General features: G+C 52.1%; 1 protein-coding gene across 3 annotated transcripts; it reads right to left on the bottom strand.

The window, feature by feature from the left end:
- Positions 1–393: 393 nt before the first annotated feature.
- Iglon5 (IgLON family member 5) lies at positions 394–17,704 on the bottom strand. Of its 3 annotated transcripts, none has more exons than XR_003946429.1 (8): positions 17,438–17,698; positions 8,074–8,152; positions 6,494–6,726; positions 5,607–5,726; positions 4,325–4,502; positions 4,032–4,152; positions 3,382–3,536; positions 394–2,044 (listed from the first exon to the last, which is right to left on the bottom strand). XR_003946429.1 is itself a non-coding variant. In NM_001164518.2 (8 exons), exons 1-8 carry the CDS (start codon positions 17,514–17,516, stop codon positions 1,956–1,958), a joined length of 1,011 nt encoding a protein of 336 aa, NP_001157990.1. In that variant the 5' UTR covers positions 17,517–17,704; the 3' UTR covers positions 397–1,955. The 3 variants fall into 3 exon arrangements, 1 of the variants encoding a protein (NP_001157990.1); XR_003946430.1 differs by having other exon boundaries at positions 4,325–5,168; NM_001164518.2 differs by having other exon boundaries at positions 397–2,044; positions 4,325–4,459; positions 17,438–17,704.
- Between the last annotated feature and the right edge of the window lie 1,832 nt (positions 17,705–19,536).

A 19,536-nucleotide genomic window follows, 5' to 3' on the forward strand; every position in this document is an offset into this window, starting at 1 on the left:
CCTGACACAAGTTAGTTTATATAAACACAGGTTTTATTGCTTGTGTGTGGGAGAGGGGGCGTCAGGTAGATTTTGATCCAGCTGCTCTAAAGATGCATTCTGACGGATTCTCCAGCCTTGCCCCTTGTCTTTTTCTGAATTGCTGTCATTCTTTCAATCTTACGCTGGCCTCTTCCTCATTGCTACCTGCTTAGCCCTCTCCACTGTACAGAATAGGTAGAGTCACCCTGCATCCTTAGGCTGTGACACTGAGCCTCTTTGACCAGCCAATTGGAGCTCACTTCCCAAACAGGCAGAATTAGGAAAGGCACTGGGAATTCTCTATCAAATGACCATCCCTCCTTTGCGGTCCACTTGCCCAAATTCTCAATGACATTGACTTCCACAGGCGGGGACTTTGGAAAAAGGCGTTTATTGGTGTGGTGGTCTCAACACTCCCCATGAATTGGAACACACGGCCCCCAGGGCCCCCCTCCCACCTCCCCTTGTCGCCCTCCCCCTCCCCACCCCATCCCGGACCCTGGGAATGGAAGACAATGTGGGATGGGGCCCACGCCCCCGTCTGAGGTACAGTCACTGCCCCTTGCCCCCCTGCCCCTCTCTGCCCTCGTCTTCACCAGGCTCGGAGTGGTGTGATTTTGGGTGTGTGGTTACTGGATTTTGGGCTGGTGGCATGGTGCCTCTGCCTGGGCTCAGAATGTCTGTGCGTCTCCTCTCTCCCAACTCTGTGAGGCCTGACGTGTAGCAAAGTGAGGTGTTCCCATACACAGAACCTGTCAGCTTCCTGTGTGGATGACAGTGGCCCACTCCGGGGAAACTGCTGCTAGTTACAGACTCTGGGGCAGGTGAAGCCAGGAGCTATTGCTGGTCAGTCGCTGGTGTGCATGTGTGCGTGCATGTGTGCATGTGTATGTGTGTTTGTGTGTGCATGAGCGTGCATGTATGCATGCTGTGTGTGTGTGTGTGTGTGTGTGTGTATGTGTGTGTGTGGTCACAGCAGCCTTTGGAGGTATTATGGGTTGAGAGGCCAGGGAGCAGGTTGTCAGAGAGCCCATACTTATGGGCCAGCTGCTGGGGCCCAAGGGCAGCTGGAGGGTACCACTGTGGCCAAGGGGAGTCTTGGGGGTATGGGTGGGGCAAAGCACTGAGACAGACAGGTGACAAGTGCCACTAGCCTATCAATTGAATGGAAGCACCGATTGGCCCGGGAAGAGGGCCAGAAAGTTCAGGGGAAGGGAGGGGAGGAGAGGGACAGGGCAAGGGAGGTTTCAGGCCACTGAGCCAGTGATGGAGCGTCTGGCTGCAGGCAACTGGTGATGGAGCAGGGAGAAACAGCCTTCATGGAGATCCCCACCTATTCACAAAGGCTGAGTGACACCTGACACCCACCCTACCTGCCCCTTCAATAGGGAGGAGAGGGGTAGGTGTTCATGCATATATGGGAAGGTGGAAAGCTGGCAATCTTCTTGTCAAAGCTTCCACCACGAAGCCCCCATACCTACCTCCAGCCAAAGGAAGAGAGGCAGGCAGCAGGGATGGCTAGGGGCCATGGGGGGGTCTGTGCCAGAGAGGGGTGCCTCCTGGTTCCCTCCCCCAGCACACCTTCACACACACACGCGCACACACACACACACACACACACACACACACACACACACACACACGAGCCAGTTGACAGCCTGAGCTAAGAGAGGGGTGTGGGGTGGCTGGGGGTGGGTCACAATTGGAAACGTGAACGGGGTGGCGAGAATGGCTGTAGAAAGATGCATAATTTTTCATAATCCCTCACAGTGATGGGTTCTCTAAAAGACCTTCCTCCTCTTCTTCTTTCTTCCTCTGTGGCTAAGAGCTCTTCTGTCCCCCTGGAGACCCGTGGCTGGCGCTTGCTCACCCCCTTTTTCTCGCTCCTGGCCTGAGGCCCCCTGCAGGGGGGGATGCGCTGTACTGAATGGTGTCTACATTCTCCACCACAGCCAGCTCAGGGCAGAGAGGAGGGTCAGGGGCCCTGGAGGCCTTGGAGCTGAGTTCTCCAGGGATCCTGGGCCTGGGGAAAGAAAAATGATCACAGGGGGATGCTGGGATGATGGGGAGGCCCTGCAGGTCTCTCTCCTAGGTGCTTTCTCCCCCTTCAGCTTCTTGAGGGTCAGTGTGATCAGAACTCTCTGGGGCTTGGGTTCCCTGAGCTGCCCTCATCTGTTTTGGTCTCCATATCTCCCAGATCACCCCCATTTCCTTTCTGGATCCTTGAGATTCCCTTTTCCCTGTTCCTGTCCGAATTTCTAGCAGTCACTTTCTCAGCAGACCAGGAACTTCAGGACAGCTGTGTTTGCTTGACAGTTTGTTGCATTTTGTTTTTTGTTTTGTTTTGATACCACCTTGTTTGCTTTGCTGGGGAGGGGATGTACTGATTTGCTCATGCTAGGAAGATGTTCTACCTCTGACTCACACGCTCATGCCCTCACTGGGGGAGTCTAGGCAAGTACTAAGCTACATCCCAGACCTCTCTTTACTTTCTATTTCACAACAAGGTCTCACTAAATTGGTTAGGCTGGACTTGAACTTTTGATCCTCTTTCTTTAGCCTCCTGAGTATTTTCAGTGACACTCTACAAGTCCCTGGCTCAGAGTCACCTTCAGCCCAGCTTCTCTCTTTGCTCACACCATCTGTACCCAGCCGAGAAAAGCCCCCTGGGCTCTGTTCCCAAAGAGCTTGGGATGCTGAGACGGATTCCTGAAGCAGCCTCCTCATCACTTTGTGCTCGGCTGTCCTTCAAACAGCACTAAAGTGCTTGTCAGCCACAGGCTGCTTACTGTGTAACAGACTCCAGTGGCCTTGGCCTCCACTACAATAAGTCCAGAAGCTCTGATCATTGCTGAGAGGCTCTGAGCTGCATCTCTAATAGAGGCCCGCCCTCTTTCCTGTGTCTTTGCACCCCCCTGTTCCCTCTTCTACTGACTTTCACAGGGCTCCCCTTTCTCTGATGACCCTGTCTTGAACTTATCATTCCCAATTCCGTCTATATTTTTCCACGTATACCTGTTTCTTTGATATTGTCTATCAGCCCACTTGCTTATTGTTTTCTACTAGGTCATGGGAGTCCCCAGACCTCGAACTCACTATGTAACTTCCTGCCTTCTTCTGGGTGCTGAGATTACAAGTGTGTACCGCCATGCTGGCTTTAAATAGTAATTGGGGTCTATCTAAAACTTTGTGCATACCAGGCAATCACCCTACCACCTGAGAATCGGTTTCTTTACTTTGTGGCACTGTTGGAGTCGCCTATATTCTGGTTAGGGACTGTCCCTATATCTTCGCCTCCTGGCCCCACCTGTGCTCCGCCCCCTCAGCCATGTCCCACCCCGCCACCCGGTGCAGACGCACGCAGGAGCCGCATGGAGGCGCTGGACGCTCCGAGCCGGTTGGCCGCACGGCAGGTGTAGTTGCCATAGTGCCTGGCGCTCACGTTGGCGAAGAGAAGCATAGAGCGGGTGCGCTCGGTCTGCACCTTGAGGCCCTCTGCAGAACCGCTGCTTAGCCTGTAAGAAATCAGGATCAGGGTTGGTCTTGACCTCTCGTGGGGTGCAGTGCCCAGTTTCTCCACATACACTCAGGCTCTCTTCCTCAAGAGACCTCGAGCTCTGCTGCGTACCCTAGGGACCCCTGGCTTCTGTATCCACGCACCAGGGCCACTCAAGAACATTCCCAGTGTGCGTCCCTAATCCCCAGTGTCTCTTAAACTCAGCACAGACAGTTTCTATAAATTTATCTTTCAGACACTTAGCATCGACCTTCGACCCCAGATCTTTGGTGGGGATGAGCAATCCCAGCATTCATCATATCGGTGCCCGAAATAGTCTTCCAGGAGCCCAACTCTCCCCACCCCCCATAACCTAGAAGTTGGACCCTAGTCTCTCAGGACCCTGGACTCCCCGACTTTGAACTGCTGGGTTGTCTTGCTTGGCTTTGTGATCCGAGACCTAGGACCTCCCTCCTTTCCCTTTTCCCTCCGCCCTGCCCCGGGCAGTCCTCACAGCCTGTCATCCTTGTACCACTGGAAATCTGCCGGCGGCACAGCCATAGCTTCACAGCGCAGGAGGGCAGCCCGGCCCAGGGCGGTGCGCGCGCTTGTCACATCTGTGATGGTCGGGGGATCTGAAAAGGAACAGAGGCCAGAGCACATTCTCCCTGCATGAGGACTTCTGGAGTCCCATTTCAGCACCCTCCCACCTCAGATCCTAGTTCCCACCTAGCTTCCACAATCATGCTGCAGACCCCTCCTCCCCATTCACCCAGGGTCCTCCCCTGTGGCCCCCTTGATGCTCACAATTCACTGTGACCAGCACACGGCGGCTGTCGGGCGCCGAGTTCACTCCGTTGTGAGTAACGCATTCGTATTCCCCGGCCTGGCCCCGCTGGATGTCTGAGATTTCCAGGATCTCACCCTCTGAGGTGAAACCGTCTGTGGGGGAGGTGGGGGTGGGGGGCGGGGCCGGACACAAACACTTAACACGGGACAACACGGGCACAACACGGACACACATCAGCGGGGCGGGCACAGCAGGGCCTGGAGTGCCCCTGTCAGTAGGAGCCGGGAAGGTCCTGCGGGGGCAGGGTGGGGCTAAGCTAAGGACTGGGGAGCTCAGAACCCAGTGGAAAGGGGCCTAGGATTTGGAGTGCAGGAGACCTAGGGTTCTGGAATCTCCCATGTCATGCTCAGGGGACCCACTTAGAAGTAGGGAGTGAAACCAGGATCTTGGTTTTTGGCTTTCAAGGATCCAGGAAAGACAGACACATTCAGGGAGGGTCCAGAGTTCTTTGGGGGTTCGGAGAATTCGGACTTGATGATTGAGATTGCTAATACAGACACCTGGGGTCTTTTTTTAACAGACCTGAGGTCACAAAAGACCATCTAGAACTTATGGCAAGTGGGATTTAGGGTTCAGAAGACACCAAGGGGGAGTATGAAGGGACATTAAGCTAGACTAGGCTTCCCACTCTCAGTTTGTCTAAGGAATGGGACCCAGTGATGGTCATTATGGGTCTGCAAAGAAGCAGGAAGGTCCAGAGACTGGGGTATCTGGGGATGGAGATAATGTCCTGGCCTAATATATGTCAGGCAGCTTGGTGGTACCTTTTGGGAAACTGGATCTCAGAGCTCATTAAGCAGGCTGTGGGTAGAGAGAGGGGAGCCCCTGATTGCCTCTGGATCTAGGCCAGAGGCCCAAGAATGTGCATTTCTGGAAATTTTCCAGGAGTTGCTAAGGCTAAGGTCTGGGGACCATTCAAACCACTAGGCTGCCACATCCCTGTGGAGGTGAGGATGGAAATGAGGGTGATAGAATGGGGAGTGGGGCACTGGATGCAGCCTCATTTGCAGCCTGACTCAGGAGACTGTCAGGTGGAGGGAAGCTCAGGTGGGGAGTGTCCGGGGAGCACAGGGGCACATCAGGTGGGAGGCCACAAGATGAGGGGATTCGAGTCTGGTTAGAAATGGGGGTCAGGGTGGAGAGGAATCAAGTCCCCAGAGGGCTAAAAGGGAACTGGGACTCCAGCTAGGGTAATGGGAGACTTAAAGGGCCCAGATCACAGATGGGGAGGAGCCTCACCTCGGAGCTGTCTCCAGGTGACAGTGGGCTCTGGCCTTCCCACAGCCAGGCAGAGAAGGTTCACATTGCCCCCTTCATTCACTGCCACGGGTGAGGAGATGTTCACAATACGGGCAGGGACTGGAGACAGAAGGAAGAGTTGGGGTGAGGGTATATTCCTGACCTAAGCTGCACAGGTTTCAGACCCAAGAGCATGGCCTGGCCCTCCTCACCTCAGACCTAGCATTATAGACCCCAGTGCCCCTCCACTAGACCCAGGGTTACAGGCTCAGGCCCTATTCAGACCCCAGGGGTATAGACTCCACACTACAGCCTTCCACCCTCAGATTTAGGACTCCCAGGCTCCAGTCTTCCTCCCTCACACCCAGGACTCCAGATACAAATCCTATTTCCCCAGTCCCAGAAGTCCAGATCACAATCTTATCTCATCAGATGCAGGAGCCCTCCTCTTTCATACCCAGTGTGCACACACCCTCACCCTCCTTCCTCATCTCTAGGACATGCCCCCTCAAGCCTCTTCTTGGGAAATGTGTGCAAAAAGAAAAAGCCAAGTTGGTGTGTGTGTTCAGTGCCTAGAAGCGTCCCCACCCATGGGTAGTTTCAGTCACACAGTGCAGCAAATCCACGGAGCTGTGGCTGGCACCTCTTCCACTGCCATGCTGGAGAACCACTGTAGTGCAGCTCCCCCTCGTGCCCTGCTGAATACCATAAGGGTATTCTGTTCCCTTGGACAGATGGTGCAGTGGGACCCAGGTAGCCCATGCTCCCAGAGCAGTGACCAGCAGTGACCAAATGCACACACACACTGCAGGCTGTGATGCCTCCTAGCCTGCAGGCCGGTCTTCCTGTTCCCTCCCCACTTGACCTCATTGTCACACAAGGCTCACCATGGACGATGAGGTAGACCTGAGTGGTGTAGGGCTGGTGGCGGGTCTGGAAGGAACAGGTGTAGAGGCCCTCATCACCAAGCCCCACCTGGGTGATGAGGATGGAGAATTCCTCGGGTGTGTTGATGAGCAGCCGCACCCGGGGATCACTGGTCCAACGGTCATTGCCCGCATACAGGATGTTGGAGCGGTTCAGCCAGGCTACCCGGGTCACATGCTCATCGATGAAGCAGCTGGGGAGGAAGGGGAGGATGAGGAGAGAAAGCAAGGGTTTCCCCGCCCACCTCCAGTACACCCTGGGAGGCAGGCCTTGCAGTGCCCACTGTGCAGGAGGGAAGAAGCCTGGAAGCTAGACTTCTGAGGGGATGCTGTGTGGGAGAGAGAGAAGGAGGAAGGGAGGGAGGGAAGGAAGGAGGGAGGGAGGGAAGGAGAGAGGGAGAGATATGGGCAGAACTCACTCAGAAGTGGAAAAAGAGTTGGGCAGCAGAGATCCCAAGAGAGAAGAACAGAGATGAGTAGGGAGAGAGAAACAGAAAGATGAGGCAGATGATAGATAGATAGATAGATAGATAGATAGATAGATAGATAGATAGAAACAGAAAGATGAGGCAGATTATATATATATATAAATATATTATATATTTATACATATAGATAGATTAGATATAGAGAGAGACTTAGAAAGAGTGAGGGGGAAGAAGGGATGAGAAGAGATATTGACATAATTTGAGAAATATAGACACACATATAGAGTGAGAAACAGAGATCCAGAGAGGAGAGAGGGGAGATGGGGGAGGGAGAAGGGGAAGGGGGAGGGAGGGAGAGAGAGAGAGAGGGGAGGAGGAGGAGGAGGAAAAGGAGAGGAGAGGAGAGGAGAGGAGAGGAGAGGAGAAGAAAGAGAAAGAGAAAGAAGAGAGGAGAGAGAGGGGAGAGAGGAGATTGAAGAGGAGAGGAGAGAGGAGAGAGGAAAGAGGGGAGAGAAGGAGGAGAGAGAGAAGAGGAGAGAGAGGAGAGAGAGAGGGAGAGAGAGGGGAAGAAGGAGGAGGAGGAAGAGGAGAAGGAGAGGAGAGAGAGAAGAGAAGAGAAGAGAAGAGAAGAGAAGAGAAGAGAAGAGAAGAGAAGAGAAGAGAAGAGAAGAGAGAGGAGAGAGGGGAGAGAGAAAGAAGAGAGGAGAGAGGAAAGGGGAGAGAAGGAGGAGAGAGAGGACAAAAGAGAGAGGAGAAAGAGAGGAGAGAGAGAGAGGAGAGAGAGAAGAGGAAAGAGAGAGGAGAGAGAATGAATAAGGAACAATAACCCTGCTGGGGGAGAGATCCTAGCTGAGGAGATAGGGCCACAGAGACTGACAACCCTCTAGCATCCCTGTGGTCTACAAGACTTCGAATCCTCACTGGTTCCTCTCTCTTCACTTTTATAACAGAAAGGTCTATGGGTGGAGCTCTGCTTAGTGTCCACACCCCTCCCCCCAAGCTGGCTCCAGATGAACATGATGTCACTGGGACTTTCACAGGCAGAGTACGTTGGGGGAAGGGGAGTAGCCTTGTGAAGCCCCATGCTACCTGAGCCCCTGAACTGGGATGTACCTGAGGGTGGCGTTGTCACCTTCACACACTGTATAGTTGTCCGCAGGTGAGCTGAACTCCAGGCTCTGGGACAGCAACCCTGCAGAAGGGAGGGGATTGCTCAGCCTTGGCAACTGGGGCGGGGCCAGCTGTAGTTCTAAACGTGGACACACACACATGCACATGGCCCTGGCGACATGGGCATCTGCCTCCACTGACACAAGAGTGTATCACATTAGACATACTCGGACTAAACCTGTATGCCATGCCCCTTCCTCCAGGTCTGCTCCGACTCATAAACAGAATGGAACGCTTGTGGAACAATGCACTTCCAGAGATGACACCCAATCACAGCCCATCCACACAGACAAGTGTACACAGACATCCACTCAGACACCCGCACACCCAGACACAGGCATGCACATACCAACTGCAGTGACACACACATCTAAGCACGTGGCTACATGAGTAGGAAGACCATATACACATCATGCAAAGTAAAGTGTTGAGAGACACATTAGTGTGCACCGACTCTGAGTGACATAATATGCAACACTGTCCTCTGGGCATGATATGATTGCTGTCTTGATATCAAAGCACCACATGAGGTGTTTGCAGAATTGGACTAATATTCCCCTGTGGAAATGGTGCTCCCTCTCAAAGCATTGGAGGCAGCACAAGACTGGGTCGTGCCAGTTCATGCAGCAGTGCATAGAAGCCCCCTCAGGAGGAGCCTCGCTAACTTCCCTAGGAGGCATGGGGGGGGGGTGACTCTTCTTTGATAGTGTTGCTGTCTGCATATTGCCCACATTCCTGTGAGTCACTCTCTCCCATGCTGCTGTGAGTCACTAGCGCCCACACTCTTCTGAGTAACCCCATTTGAACTCATTGGTCCATCAAGCTAGACTTGCATTTCAGAATCATTTCTTTGATGTGTTGCTTGTGCCTTGTCTGGGTGGCTAGACATTTCCTGTTGTTGTTGTTGTTGTTACTGCTGCTGCTGTGGTGTGTGTGTGTGTGTGTGTGTGTGTGTGTGTGTGTGTGCCCTTGGAGAGTCTGTCAAATACCTGTAGCTGGAATTACAAGGCTGTCTGATGTGGGTGCTGGGCATTGAACTCAAGTCTTCTGCAGCGACTGCCTTCACTGTTAGCCATCTCACCAGCCTCAATGGCTATACATCTCCTCAGGAAAAGCCACACAGTGCATAGATACAATACATATGTATGCACACACATACACAAGTACCATGCATATACATACAAATGTTTAGGACTCATATACATACACACATGCACGCACAGAGGCTCACATGTGCACATTCACATGCACACAAATGTATTTGCAACAAATATACATGTATACACATGAGCAAGTGTACAGGCATGCACACAAGTGCACATAAACACACATTAACTCAGACATACATGTGCAGACACACACACAGAGCTATCCACAGATGGGCTTGTATGCACACCTTTAGGTACCTTGTACAGTAGAACACAAACACACACACACACACACACACACACACACACACACACACACACACACGCCAGACACACGTGGCATGACACTGCTCACAGTACATGCCCAGGCCCACTTGGCATGATGTATACCAGTGAGGTCCAATCACACCACCACTCAAGTCTGTGGATTGGGGCCAGCAGGCTGGACAAGAGCCAGGAAGTGGGGGCTGGGTAAGTGGAGGAGGAGGAGACTGTGCTGAGACGAGGTCTGGCTGGATGACCTTGGATGATTGGAGCAGGAGGGCCCTGAGTGGGCTGCCCTGCCCCCAGTCTAGGAAAAGGAGCTAATTAATCTAATGAATTAATTGCCCGTGGTGTCCCAACGACTCCCCGGGGGCCTCTCAATCAACAGCCCCTCAGGATGGAGCTAGGACAGAACAAATGTAGCAGACTGGCTAGGCCTGGGGTCATTCAGACCACAGACATTGCTGCTCTGAGAGAAGTTTGGACTGTGTCACACACTCACAGGTAACAATGGGATGTGTGCACACATACTCACTCCACCAGGGCCCAGAAAGAACACAAAGACAAGGCTAAGCCAGTTTCCCTGTCATGCATGTGGCTACAGCCCACGTCAGACGGACTCCCAGTCCTGACACACACTCAGCAGAAAGTCAGTTGTAGAAGTCAGTTGTCTCCCAGGAGCAGTCACACTCAGCCACAGGCAGACTCCAAAGGCCAAACAGCATTGGTGCAGAGTCACCCCGGTTTCCCTTTATGGTTCCACTGACAATAGCCTTGCTCCCCATACACAGCTGTAAAGTCCACTCACTTAGAATTGCAGGTACCTGCCTGAGCACACAACCACTATACCCAGTTTGGAAGGCTCTGGAGTCCCACTGCACCATCTGTCCAAGGGAACAGACAACCACATTGTCACATGCCCTCTGACACACAGGGGCTGCCCTGTCTAAGAATCTGGTGAGTATATCAGGAGGTCACCTCTGATCACACACACACACACACACACACACACACACACACACACACAAGTCTGAAAGTCACAGATCAAATACACACCCAGACTAAAGGAAGTGAGGGAATGTGAGATTTAGTTCAGGAACACAGCTGTGTGTGGCACCAAGACTCCTTCCTAGGCTGGTCAACCTAGACACACCCACAGCATGCTAAGCTCTTGTAGTTTCATAGAAAAGACCCTCAACCTCAGCCCACTGAGTTCCCCTGGAGTTTCCTGGGGACTGCAGGGTACTTAGCTCCCCCATCCCACAGTCGTGACAACGCAGGACACTCACAGATATTGCTGGAAGTCCCCATTGCTCTGAAGAGAAGACAGATGGGAACCAGTGAGCTGTCCAAGGTGCCGACCTTTGGAGCGGACATGTCTAGTCCCACCCGCGCAGGGTGAGTGTGAGAACGAGGGCCCCGGGATAAACAGTGGAGGCCCCAGTCACAGGAAGGAGCTCAGCCGTGCTCCTCCAGGCAGAGGGACCAGCACGAGTCACCCTTGCCATAGGAACCTTCCCAGCACTGCCATGGCCACTTCAGAAGTCTCCAATGGCCCCTGGGACCAACTGTCAAGTCTCAGTATCTCAGTGTCACCCTCCTGCCTCCAGTAGGGGTATCTTGTAGCCCATATATGCCTCTCTCTGCTCCTTAGTCCGCTGAGCCCTCAAATCCCTTCTTCTCCAGTGGCTCGGGTGAACTCTGGCCTCTGTGCTCAGGTCACGTAACCTTGAATCAAAGTGGTCTTGTCCTAGGAGACATGTGATAACTGAGCCTGTCTCTCAATGGGTCTTTAGCTCCTTGACTGTGAATATGGATACCTCAGGCCTGCATATATGTATCAAGACAAAAGCAAAATCCAAACAAAACAAAACAACAACAATCAAAAACAAAACAAACAGAAACAAAAACAAAGCAAACAACTAAAGCTCAGACTCAGAGATCTGGTGCTGGGCAACCTTGAGGGGCCCTAGCCCTTCTCTGGGCTTCATTCAAAGAGTGTGGCAATCAAGGCAGGCAGTAACTCATATACACAAAAACAACCTTTTTGTTTGTTTTGTTTTGAGACAGAGTTTCTCTACATAGTCCTGGCTGTCCTGGAACTCATGTAGACCAGGATAGTCTCAGACTTACAGAGATCTACCTGCCCCTGCCTCCCCAGTGCTGGGACTAAAGGTGTGGGCTGCCATGCCTGGCCCCAAAGATAATCTTAGGAGTTACTGAACATAAATCCGCCTGCTATTGCCTAAGTTTCCCAACTGTTGGCACGTGTAGGGCTGCAGCACAGTCCAGTTCAATGGCTAGCCCACAGCAAGTCTCGAAAGATGTTTAATGTGCTAATGTGTAAACCCTGCTTAGGCACACTCCCAAACTCCACCAAGACTGGCCTTCCTTCCTACAGAACTTGGGTACTCTCCATTGTAACTAAATTCACACATGACACCCATCTCCCTGACAGATTAGACATGTTTTAGGGGCAGAGCCTCACTGTGACTCAGACCTATGTCCCTAGTGTCTCCCAGTTCCCACTGGAGTTGTCTTGGAAATAACCATTGTCTGAATAAATATGGATGTATACCTGTGACTCTTCAACTCTTGAACTCCTTCTCATTCCTCAAATCCCTAACATAAATACCCCATTTAGGAAGAACTCTGTGACTGCTCAGGGAGCCCCTCCATGAGCATGAGTTCTAGGTGGCCAGTTTAAATGTCTATAGTACCTCCCTCATCTGACCTGGAATTTCTGGGTGAAGAAATTTTTAAAAATCAAGATTCAAGTATTTGTACTTTATGTGTACATATGTGTGCCTGTGTACATTTATGTGCACCATGTGCATGCAGAAGCATCCAGAGAGACCAGAATAGGGTGTTGGATCTCCTAGAAGTGGAGTTGGTGTCAGCTGAGAGATGCCATATGGATCCTGGAAGCCAAACCCAGGACTTCTGCAAGAGCAGCAAATGCTCTTGCCCACTTGGCCACATGGTTCACTCCCACATGTTTTTTTGTTTTGTTTTGTTTTGTTTTGTTTTTGTTTTTGTCTGTGTGACCCAGGTCTGTGCCTTGCTCAGATCAGGGAGGAGCCTGTGGAGAGGAAGGAGAAGGCTCTGAACACTTGTAACAGATTTCAGAGAAGCCTGGGCTAGGAAGCCCAGTGTCTACCCTGCCATGTCTTGACTACGCATCCCCATGGACTGAGCCTCAGTTTCCCCATCTGAAGAAAATGAAGAATAAGAATTCAATGCAAGTTTTTCTGGAGTGGTGCCTTCAGATGAGACAAGCAAATGGTCTGGCATCTGCATCTGACATATAAAATAGCCCTGGCACACCTAAAAGCACATTCTTTCCTTTCCTTTTCTTTTTTTTAAAGAATTGCAAACTGCCTTCTCTGACCTGGTGTCAGCCTCCCTGACTGGGGCAGCGGAAGGGCTGTCTAGTTGGCAGATATTTCTGAAGTCTGCCACTCCTGCAAGACACCCTGTCAATATGTGTTCTAGCAACCCTGCCCCTAGCTTGTCCCAGGAGAAAGGGTGGAGCCTCAGGATTAAGGGTCCCCCCGTCCCTCAGGTACAAACGTACCTCCATCACTCTGGGACTCAGTTTCTCCACTGGCAACTAAAAAGGATGATTAGCCTGCCTCTTCTACTGGATACAGGGTGGATTAGAGAGCTGCTGTGAACATCAGGCTTGGTGGCTCTTATCTGTAATACCAGCACTTGGAAAGTGAGGTAGGAGGATTGCCCCCAATTTAAGGTCATCTTAACTACAGAGTTCCAAGCTAGCCTGGGCTACAGACTGAGTTCCAGGTCAGTTTGAACCATAAAGTTCAACTAGGTCTCAAAAATCAATCAATCAATCAATCAATCAATCAATCAATCAGTCAGTCAATCAATCAATCAATCAATCAATCAATCAATCAAAGCAAGCAAGCAAGCAAGCAGGAAAGAGAGCTGAAGGTCTGAGAGACATCCTGTGAGGTCAGTTCTTTGCTCTTGTGAGATTTCCAGTCTAGACTAGCAGAATAAATCAATAAATAGAGGCCACAGTCAGAGGAAGAAGAGATTTCTGAAAAGCTCTGTGCCCAGAAATTAGTGGTGAGACTCTTTGAGAATCTGGATGAACCTCAGGCCAAGCTGGGATCCTTGGGTGGAGACTGGGCGGAGAATGATTCTACAGTCCTTGAAGTCATTGCTAGTGAGGAACCCTGGATCTGGAGACTTTGTGGGAGTTCCTGTAGGCGCCAGGGAAGAGATGCAGAGGGGGTAACCTCTGACACAACAGGCACCCAGGAGCCCACCTCTCTGCTAAACTCAGAAACCTGGGGGCTTCCACCCAGGTGATGTCTGGGTCCCCAAACATCAAGCCATGCTTTACTGCACATTTCTTGGGGGATCTATTCAAGGCTGGCTTCTCTTCTTCCTCAGGCCTCAACCCTCTTCTCACCTTCCTAGGGGTAGCTTTCTGGATGCCCTCCCCAAAATGGACAACACATTCTCGAGGGCACCGCTAGCTTCTTCCCATTATGTGATACTCTCTGAGATGAACTATCTACTTGTTTGCTAGATTTTTTTTCCCCATCTGATTCTTGACATGTCTTCTTTTCACTATAGACTCTATGAGACAGTGCTTGCTCTGGCTTGCTCCCTGTCCCTAACCACACAACACATTTCTCAGGAGCTCAGAATGACAGTATATGAAATATTTGCTAAGCCAATGAAGCAGGCGAGGAGGTACACGATTGTAATTCTGGTGCCGAGGACAGTAAGACATGACAACTGCTCCGAGCTTGAGGCCATCCTGGGCTATCCACAAAACAGGAAAACTACCTGACTGCCCAGTGTTCCAGACCAGCTTGGGCTGCCAAGGCTGAGTTCAATACTCTGGACCCACAAGGTGGAAAGAGAACTCCCACAAGCTGTTCTCTGACCTCCAACACACAGTTATGCAAATGAAATATAAAAATATAATATTTTTTAAAAAACGAAACAAGGGGGGAGGATCAAGAGTCAGAGCCTGATACAAGGATGCTGAGTTGGGTGGCACTGGGTTCATTCCTGGCTGCTGTGTGCACTGCCTTCTCCCCTCCAGCTGCCCCACGAGCAAGAGGCATCTCCCTACCAACACACACACTCTGCTGATTTTTTTAATGCAGTTAGTTTTGAGACAGTAGGTTGGTCAAATAGCCTAGGTTGGCTATGTAGCAGAGGCTGATCTTGAACCTCTGGTCTTCCTCCCTTGAACCTCTGTGCCTCTGCCTCCCAAGTGCAGGGAATACAGGTGTGCAAGCATCCTACCAACTAACTGAGCCACATCTCCAGTCAGCATAGTTTCCTTTTGTGGGTGAGTATGTAAATGTGTGGGTAGTGTTGGCATAAAAGATTTAGGCAGGGTGGGAAATGGAGGGGTTAATTGCAGGTTCATAGTTACACAGCCAGGGAGGTTTTGCTAAGTGTAAATAAGCCAACAACAGAGAAATGGGCTGTCCTGATTTCTACTTTAGGATGAAAACACTAGCAAGAACCAACCAGGCCTTCTTTGCTTTGCATTGAAAGTTGTGTGGAATGACTTTGTGAAAGGAAGAGAACGCTAAAGGAGTGTGCTCCTCTGCTGCCTGGCCCCTGATCCATTAGCTTCTCTCAGGTGTGTGTTAGAACTGGGCATGGTAGCCCATATCTATAGTCGCAGGATCTAGGAAGAAAAGGCAGGAGGATTGCCTACAGTTCAAGGCTGCCAGCATGGTCTACAACTATGGCTACATATTGAGACCTTAGCATGAGTATACACACACACACACACACACAGAGAGAGAGAGAGAGAGAGAGAGAGAGAGGGAGAGAGAGAGAGAGAGAGAGAGAGAGAGAGAGAGAGATTGAATGGTCCAGGCTTATGCCTGTAGTCAGCATTTGGGAGGCTGAGACACAAAGATCACCCTGAATTTCCAGGCCAGCTTGGACTACATAGTGAGACTCTGACTAGAAAAATACATAACTGTATATGAGCAAGCTGGGGTCTGGGATTTGGTTCATACATGCTCCTCATGAGAAACATGGATGCATACTTTACAAAATGGGGTGTCTTTCCTCTCCAAAGTAACAGTGGGATACAAATGGGGCACCTACCCAACAGGTAGATATATCTCAGTTCACCCCCACTGGGTCTCATCTTCTCTTGCTCAGTTTTCAGACGGGGTACCCAAGACCAGAGACCTGATCAAGGTCATATGGCTTTGACAAAAAAAGCCCCTCACCCGGAGGCATGTTCATAGTAATGTTTTGCAAATGGTTAGAGAGTAGTATTAGCAAATGGGACAGTCACTACCTTAAGAAGAGAGCTGGGTAGCAGTCAGGGTTCAAGGACGTACAGTAAGGGGAAGGAAGAAACAGATGCCACAGTGAATGAGGGTACAGTGTATAAGAGAGGGAGTAAGGGAGGTGGAGGGACTCAAACATGGGGGTTGGGGGATGGAGCTCAGTTAGAGAGGCAGATGTGCCACTGTGCAGAAAGCAGCAGGGATAGGAAAACAGCCCAGGGAGACAGGGAATGTCACCATCCAATAGCAGAGACTGGAGATAGGGCCCCCAGAAGCAGCCTACAGTAACAGGAGAGAAAGGCGCCAGGTCAGGCAGGGCTCAGCCTCCTACTGTGGTAAGGGGTGGACTTTCCAGCCCATTCCACTCCTGGCAGAATCCATGCCCTCCCCCATCGGATCTGTGCGTGGGCGGCCTGCGTGACTCTCTAGTCTGCAGGTGTGGCTTGGCTGTAAAGCTGTGATGTTTGTGTGGCTGTGGGTGACTTGATTGGAGGACCAGATAGCTGCTTCCTTTGGGGCTGCTGGGGTCACAATGTTGGGGACTACTGTCCCTGGTGGCATAGCATGACCCTGATTCTGGAATGCTTGATTGGACAAGGCCTGGAGGAAGTGATGTGGAAACACCAGATTAACACTTTCCTGGCTTCCTGGGTACCCACAGCTCAGCTTTCTGCCCATCCCTCTTCCTTCTGTGCCATTTCCTTGACTCTACGCTCCTTGACATGCCCTGCAGGGGAGGCACAGTCCTGAAGCATCCTCAGGGCAGGACTCACTCCTGCTGTTAGAGAGGGTCTCCAGGCCCACGGAACTGGCTGAGACTAGTAACCTTGGGATCCTGCATTAACCCTTCCTGTCCTGTCTTCTCCAGCCCAACCCCCACCCCAAATATTCATTCCATCAAAGACTTTTAAGATCAGAATTCTTAGTCTGGCACCTCAACTTTCTGGCTTTCCAGGACCATCTCCCAGTTAACTGCAAACACCCCAGATGCCGAGAGGAAAACCCGCATAGGGAGTTTCAACCCCTTTCCTGATATTCCTGGGACTGGGGATTTCAGTCTGTGGACAATCTGTCCTCATTGCTTGCTAACCCTGGGAACACATTCCCTCCTCTACCTTCACCTAAAGACGCAGAGCCCAGTCCCCAGGCAAGGACTGCGCAGGGAACCCTCTCCAAAAAACGCTAAGACAAGATCCCCCTCCACAAAACAGGGCATCATTCCAGGCCTGGTACCCCAACTCAGTTTGGAGACACTGCCCAGGTGAGGACTGTCATCCCAACGTCTGAGCCTCTCCCTGACCTAGAGCAGCGGTACATTCTTGCCGCCCCAGGCCGGCAGCAGGTGTCTGAGACCCCCTTGCTAGTGATGGAGCAGCTGACCAGACGAGGACGTGCATCCCTGTGCCCAGCGCGCATCCATGCACCCAAGGACCCCCTGCCCAGCCTAGGACTGCTGCCCAGGTCTCTGGCTCCAGACCTCCGCATCCCCCCGGGGGGAACTCCCTGTTTGCCCCCACCCCGGTCCTGTACCCCTTCCCAGGACCTCAGGGTTCCCCGCCGAGCCCCCCACCCCCGGCGCTGCGGTACCTCGGCTGATGACGGCCAGGCCGGCCAGGGCGGCGGCGGCGAGGAGCCGGAGCCGGGCCCCGGGCGCAGGGGGGGGCATCGCGGCGGCGCGGAGGGGGAGGGGAGGGGGCGGTCGGGGCGCGCGAGCCTGGGGGAGAGGGGGAGGGGGAGGGGAACCCCGCCTGCGGCTGCACCGGCCCGGGGGGCGGCGGGGGCGGGGGGAGGGGGCTGGGGGGGCGCGACGAGGTGGCCGGAGCTGCTGCAGACCCAGGGAGGGGGGGTGGTGCTGACGGGCAGGGAGAACGGCCAATCAGGGCAGGAGGGGGGCCGCGGAGGCGGGGCCGGGGGGGGTTGCTCGTTGGAGGGAGAGGCCTTTGTTACTGTGGCCCTGCCCCTCCTCCGCCCTCCCCCGGGCAACCGGCGTCCTCCTGGTCTCCAGAATCCTGGCCTGAGATGCACTTCATCCAGCTGCCTTCTGCTGAAGGAGCCCAACCCTCCTGCAGACTCCGGCTCTGTCCCTCCTCCCTCGGACCCAAGGTGTACAGACCCCAGAGCCTCCTCCCTTAGTCATAGGAGTCTAGACCAAATCTTCCTCTCTCAGACCCAGGTGCAAGAGCCCCAACCTTCTTCCTCAGACCCAGATGCACAGACCCTAGCCTCCTCCGTCAGACCTTGGGAGTCCAGGAACCAGCCTCCTCCCTTAGACAGGGTCCAATCTCAGTTTCTTCCCTCAGACCCAGAGATCCAACTCCCATACAAACAAATAAATTTACTTAATTTCTTTTTGAAGAGCTAAGTTAGCTAAGAAACAGTGGGGAAATAGTTCCCTTTTCATGTTTTGTGATGGGGGGAGGTCCCCACTCTTTGGACTCAATTCAGCTCGCATAAGTTGTAGGAGAATTCACTGAATCCCTAATTTGAACCCAAGACCTTGCTTGGGCTTCCCAGGCAAGACATATACCCCTTAGCCAGCCCCTATCCCTTCAATGCGGGACTCTAGGCAAATGCTTTACCTCTGAGCACGCCCTCTCACTGGAGGGGAGCCTAGGCAGATGTGCTACTTCTGAGTCACACTCAAGGCTCTCACTGTCGGGGGGTTCTAGGCAGGGACTCTCACTAAGCCACACCCCTAGCTCTTCACTTGGGCATTCTAGGCTGGCAATCTACTGTTGACCTGTAGCCCCAGCCTTAATGAGTCCTTAACGTAGGCAAGTGGAAAACAGGCAAAGGGCAGCGACCGCCAGTGTGTGACAGAATGGCACAGAGCAGGTCAGGTACATAGCACACAGGTCAGTTCTACCCACTCTGCCCCACTGGGCACCACCGCGGACCGTTTCCTGTTCCTTGAAGTATTGCAGGTTTGATGTCTATTAAATACTTTTCTCATTGTGGTGACAACATTTCTGGCACGAGCAACTTAAGAAGCAAGGGTTTGATTTCGGTTGAACATCCTAATCTGGAGAACTGAAATTCAAATCACTCTAAATTCTGAAGCGTTAGATTTTTAAAAATATTTTATTCATTTTGGTGTGGTGTTGCCCACCTGTAATCCCAGCACTGGAGAGGTGGAGGCAGGGAGATCAGGAGTTCAGGTCATCCTTGGCTACACATCAAGTTCAAGGCTAGCCTGGACTAGATCAGATCCTTTCTCAAAGTGTTTCAGGTTCTGATGCATTTTGGGTTTTATATTTTTGGATTTAGAGAAGCTCACGATGTCATAGTGTTTGGATCTTGTCTCTTGACTCTGTGAAGCCACCTCTGGGTGGGTTGAGTGAGAATGGCTCCTTCTTGTCCTGTATTTGAATGCTTGGCCTTCCCTATTTGGGAGGGGTTGGTAGGTGTGGCCATGTTGGAGGAGGTGTGTCACTCAAGGAGGAGTTGGAGGTTGTCAAAGCCTACCACATTCCCACTTAGCATTTGTATGTTCTCTGTCTTTACCCTGTGCTTGTGAATGAGATGTGAGCCCCCTACTGCTCCAATGCCATGCCTATCTGCCTACTATGCTCCCCCTATAATGGTCATGGACTCTAAGCCTCTGGAACTGTAAGCCCTCAATAAACTCTTCCTTCTATAAGTTGCCTTGGTCATGGTGTTTTGTAACAGCAATTGAAACGTGCCTA

Source organism: Mus musculus, chromosome 7 (genome assembly GCF_000001635.26).
Source record: "Mus musculus strain C57BL/6J chromosome 7, GRCm38.p6 C57BL/6J".
Classification (NCBI taxonomy): domain Eukaryota; kingdom Metazoa; phylum Chordata; class Mammalia; order Rodentia; family Muridae; genus Mus; species Mus musculus.

Excerpts from the sequence above, each read along its gene's own strand:
- Iglon5 (NM_001164518.2), bottom strand. The coding sequence starts at position 17,516 with ATGCCCCCCCCTGCGCCCGGGGCCCGGCTCCGGCTCCTCGCCGCCGCC. Across the intron at positions 6,727-8,073 it reads GGTGACAACGCCACCCTCAG|CTGCTTCATCGATGAGCATG; the intron begins GTACATCCCAGT and ends CTTCCTCCCCAG. Across the intron at positions 4,460-5,606 it reads CACCTGGAGACAGCTCCGAG|ACGGTTTCACCTCAGAGGGT; the intron begins GTGAGGCTCCTC and ends CCTCCCCCACAG.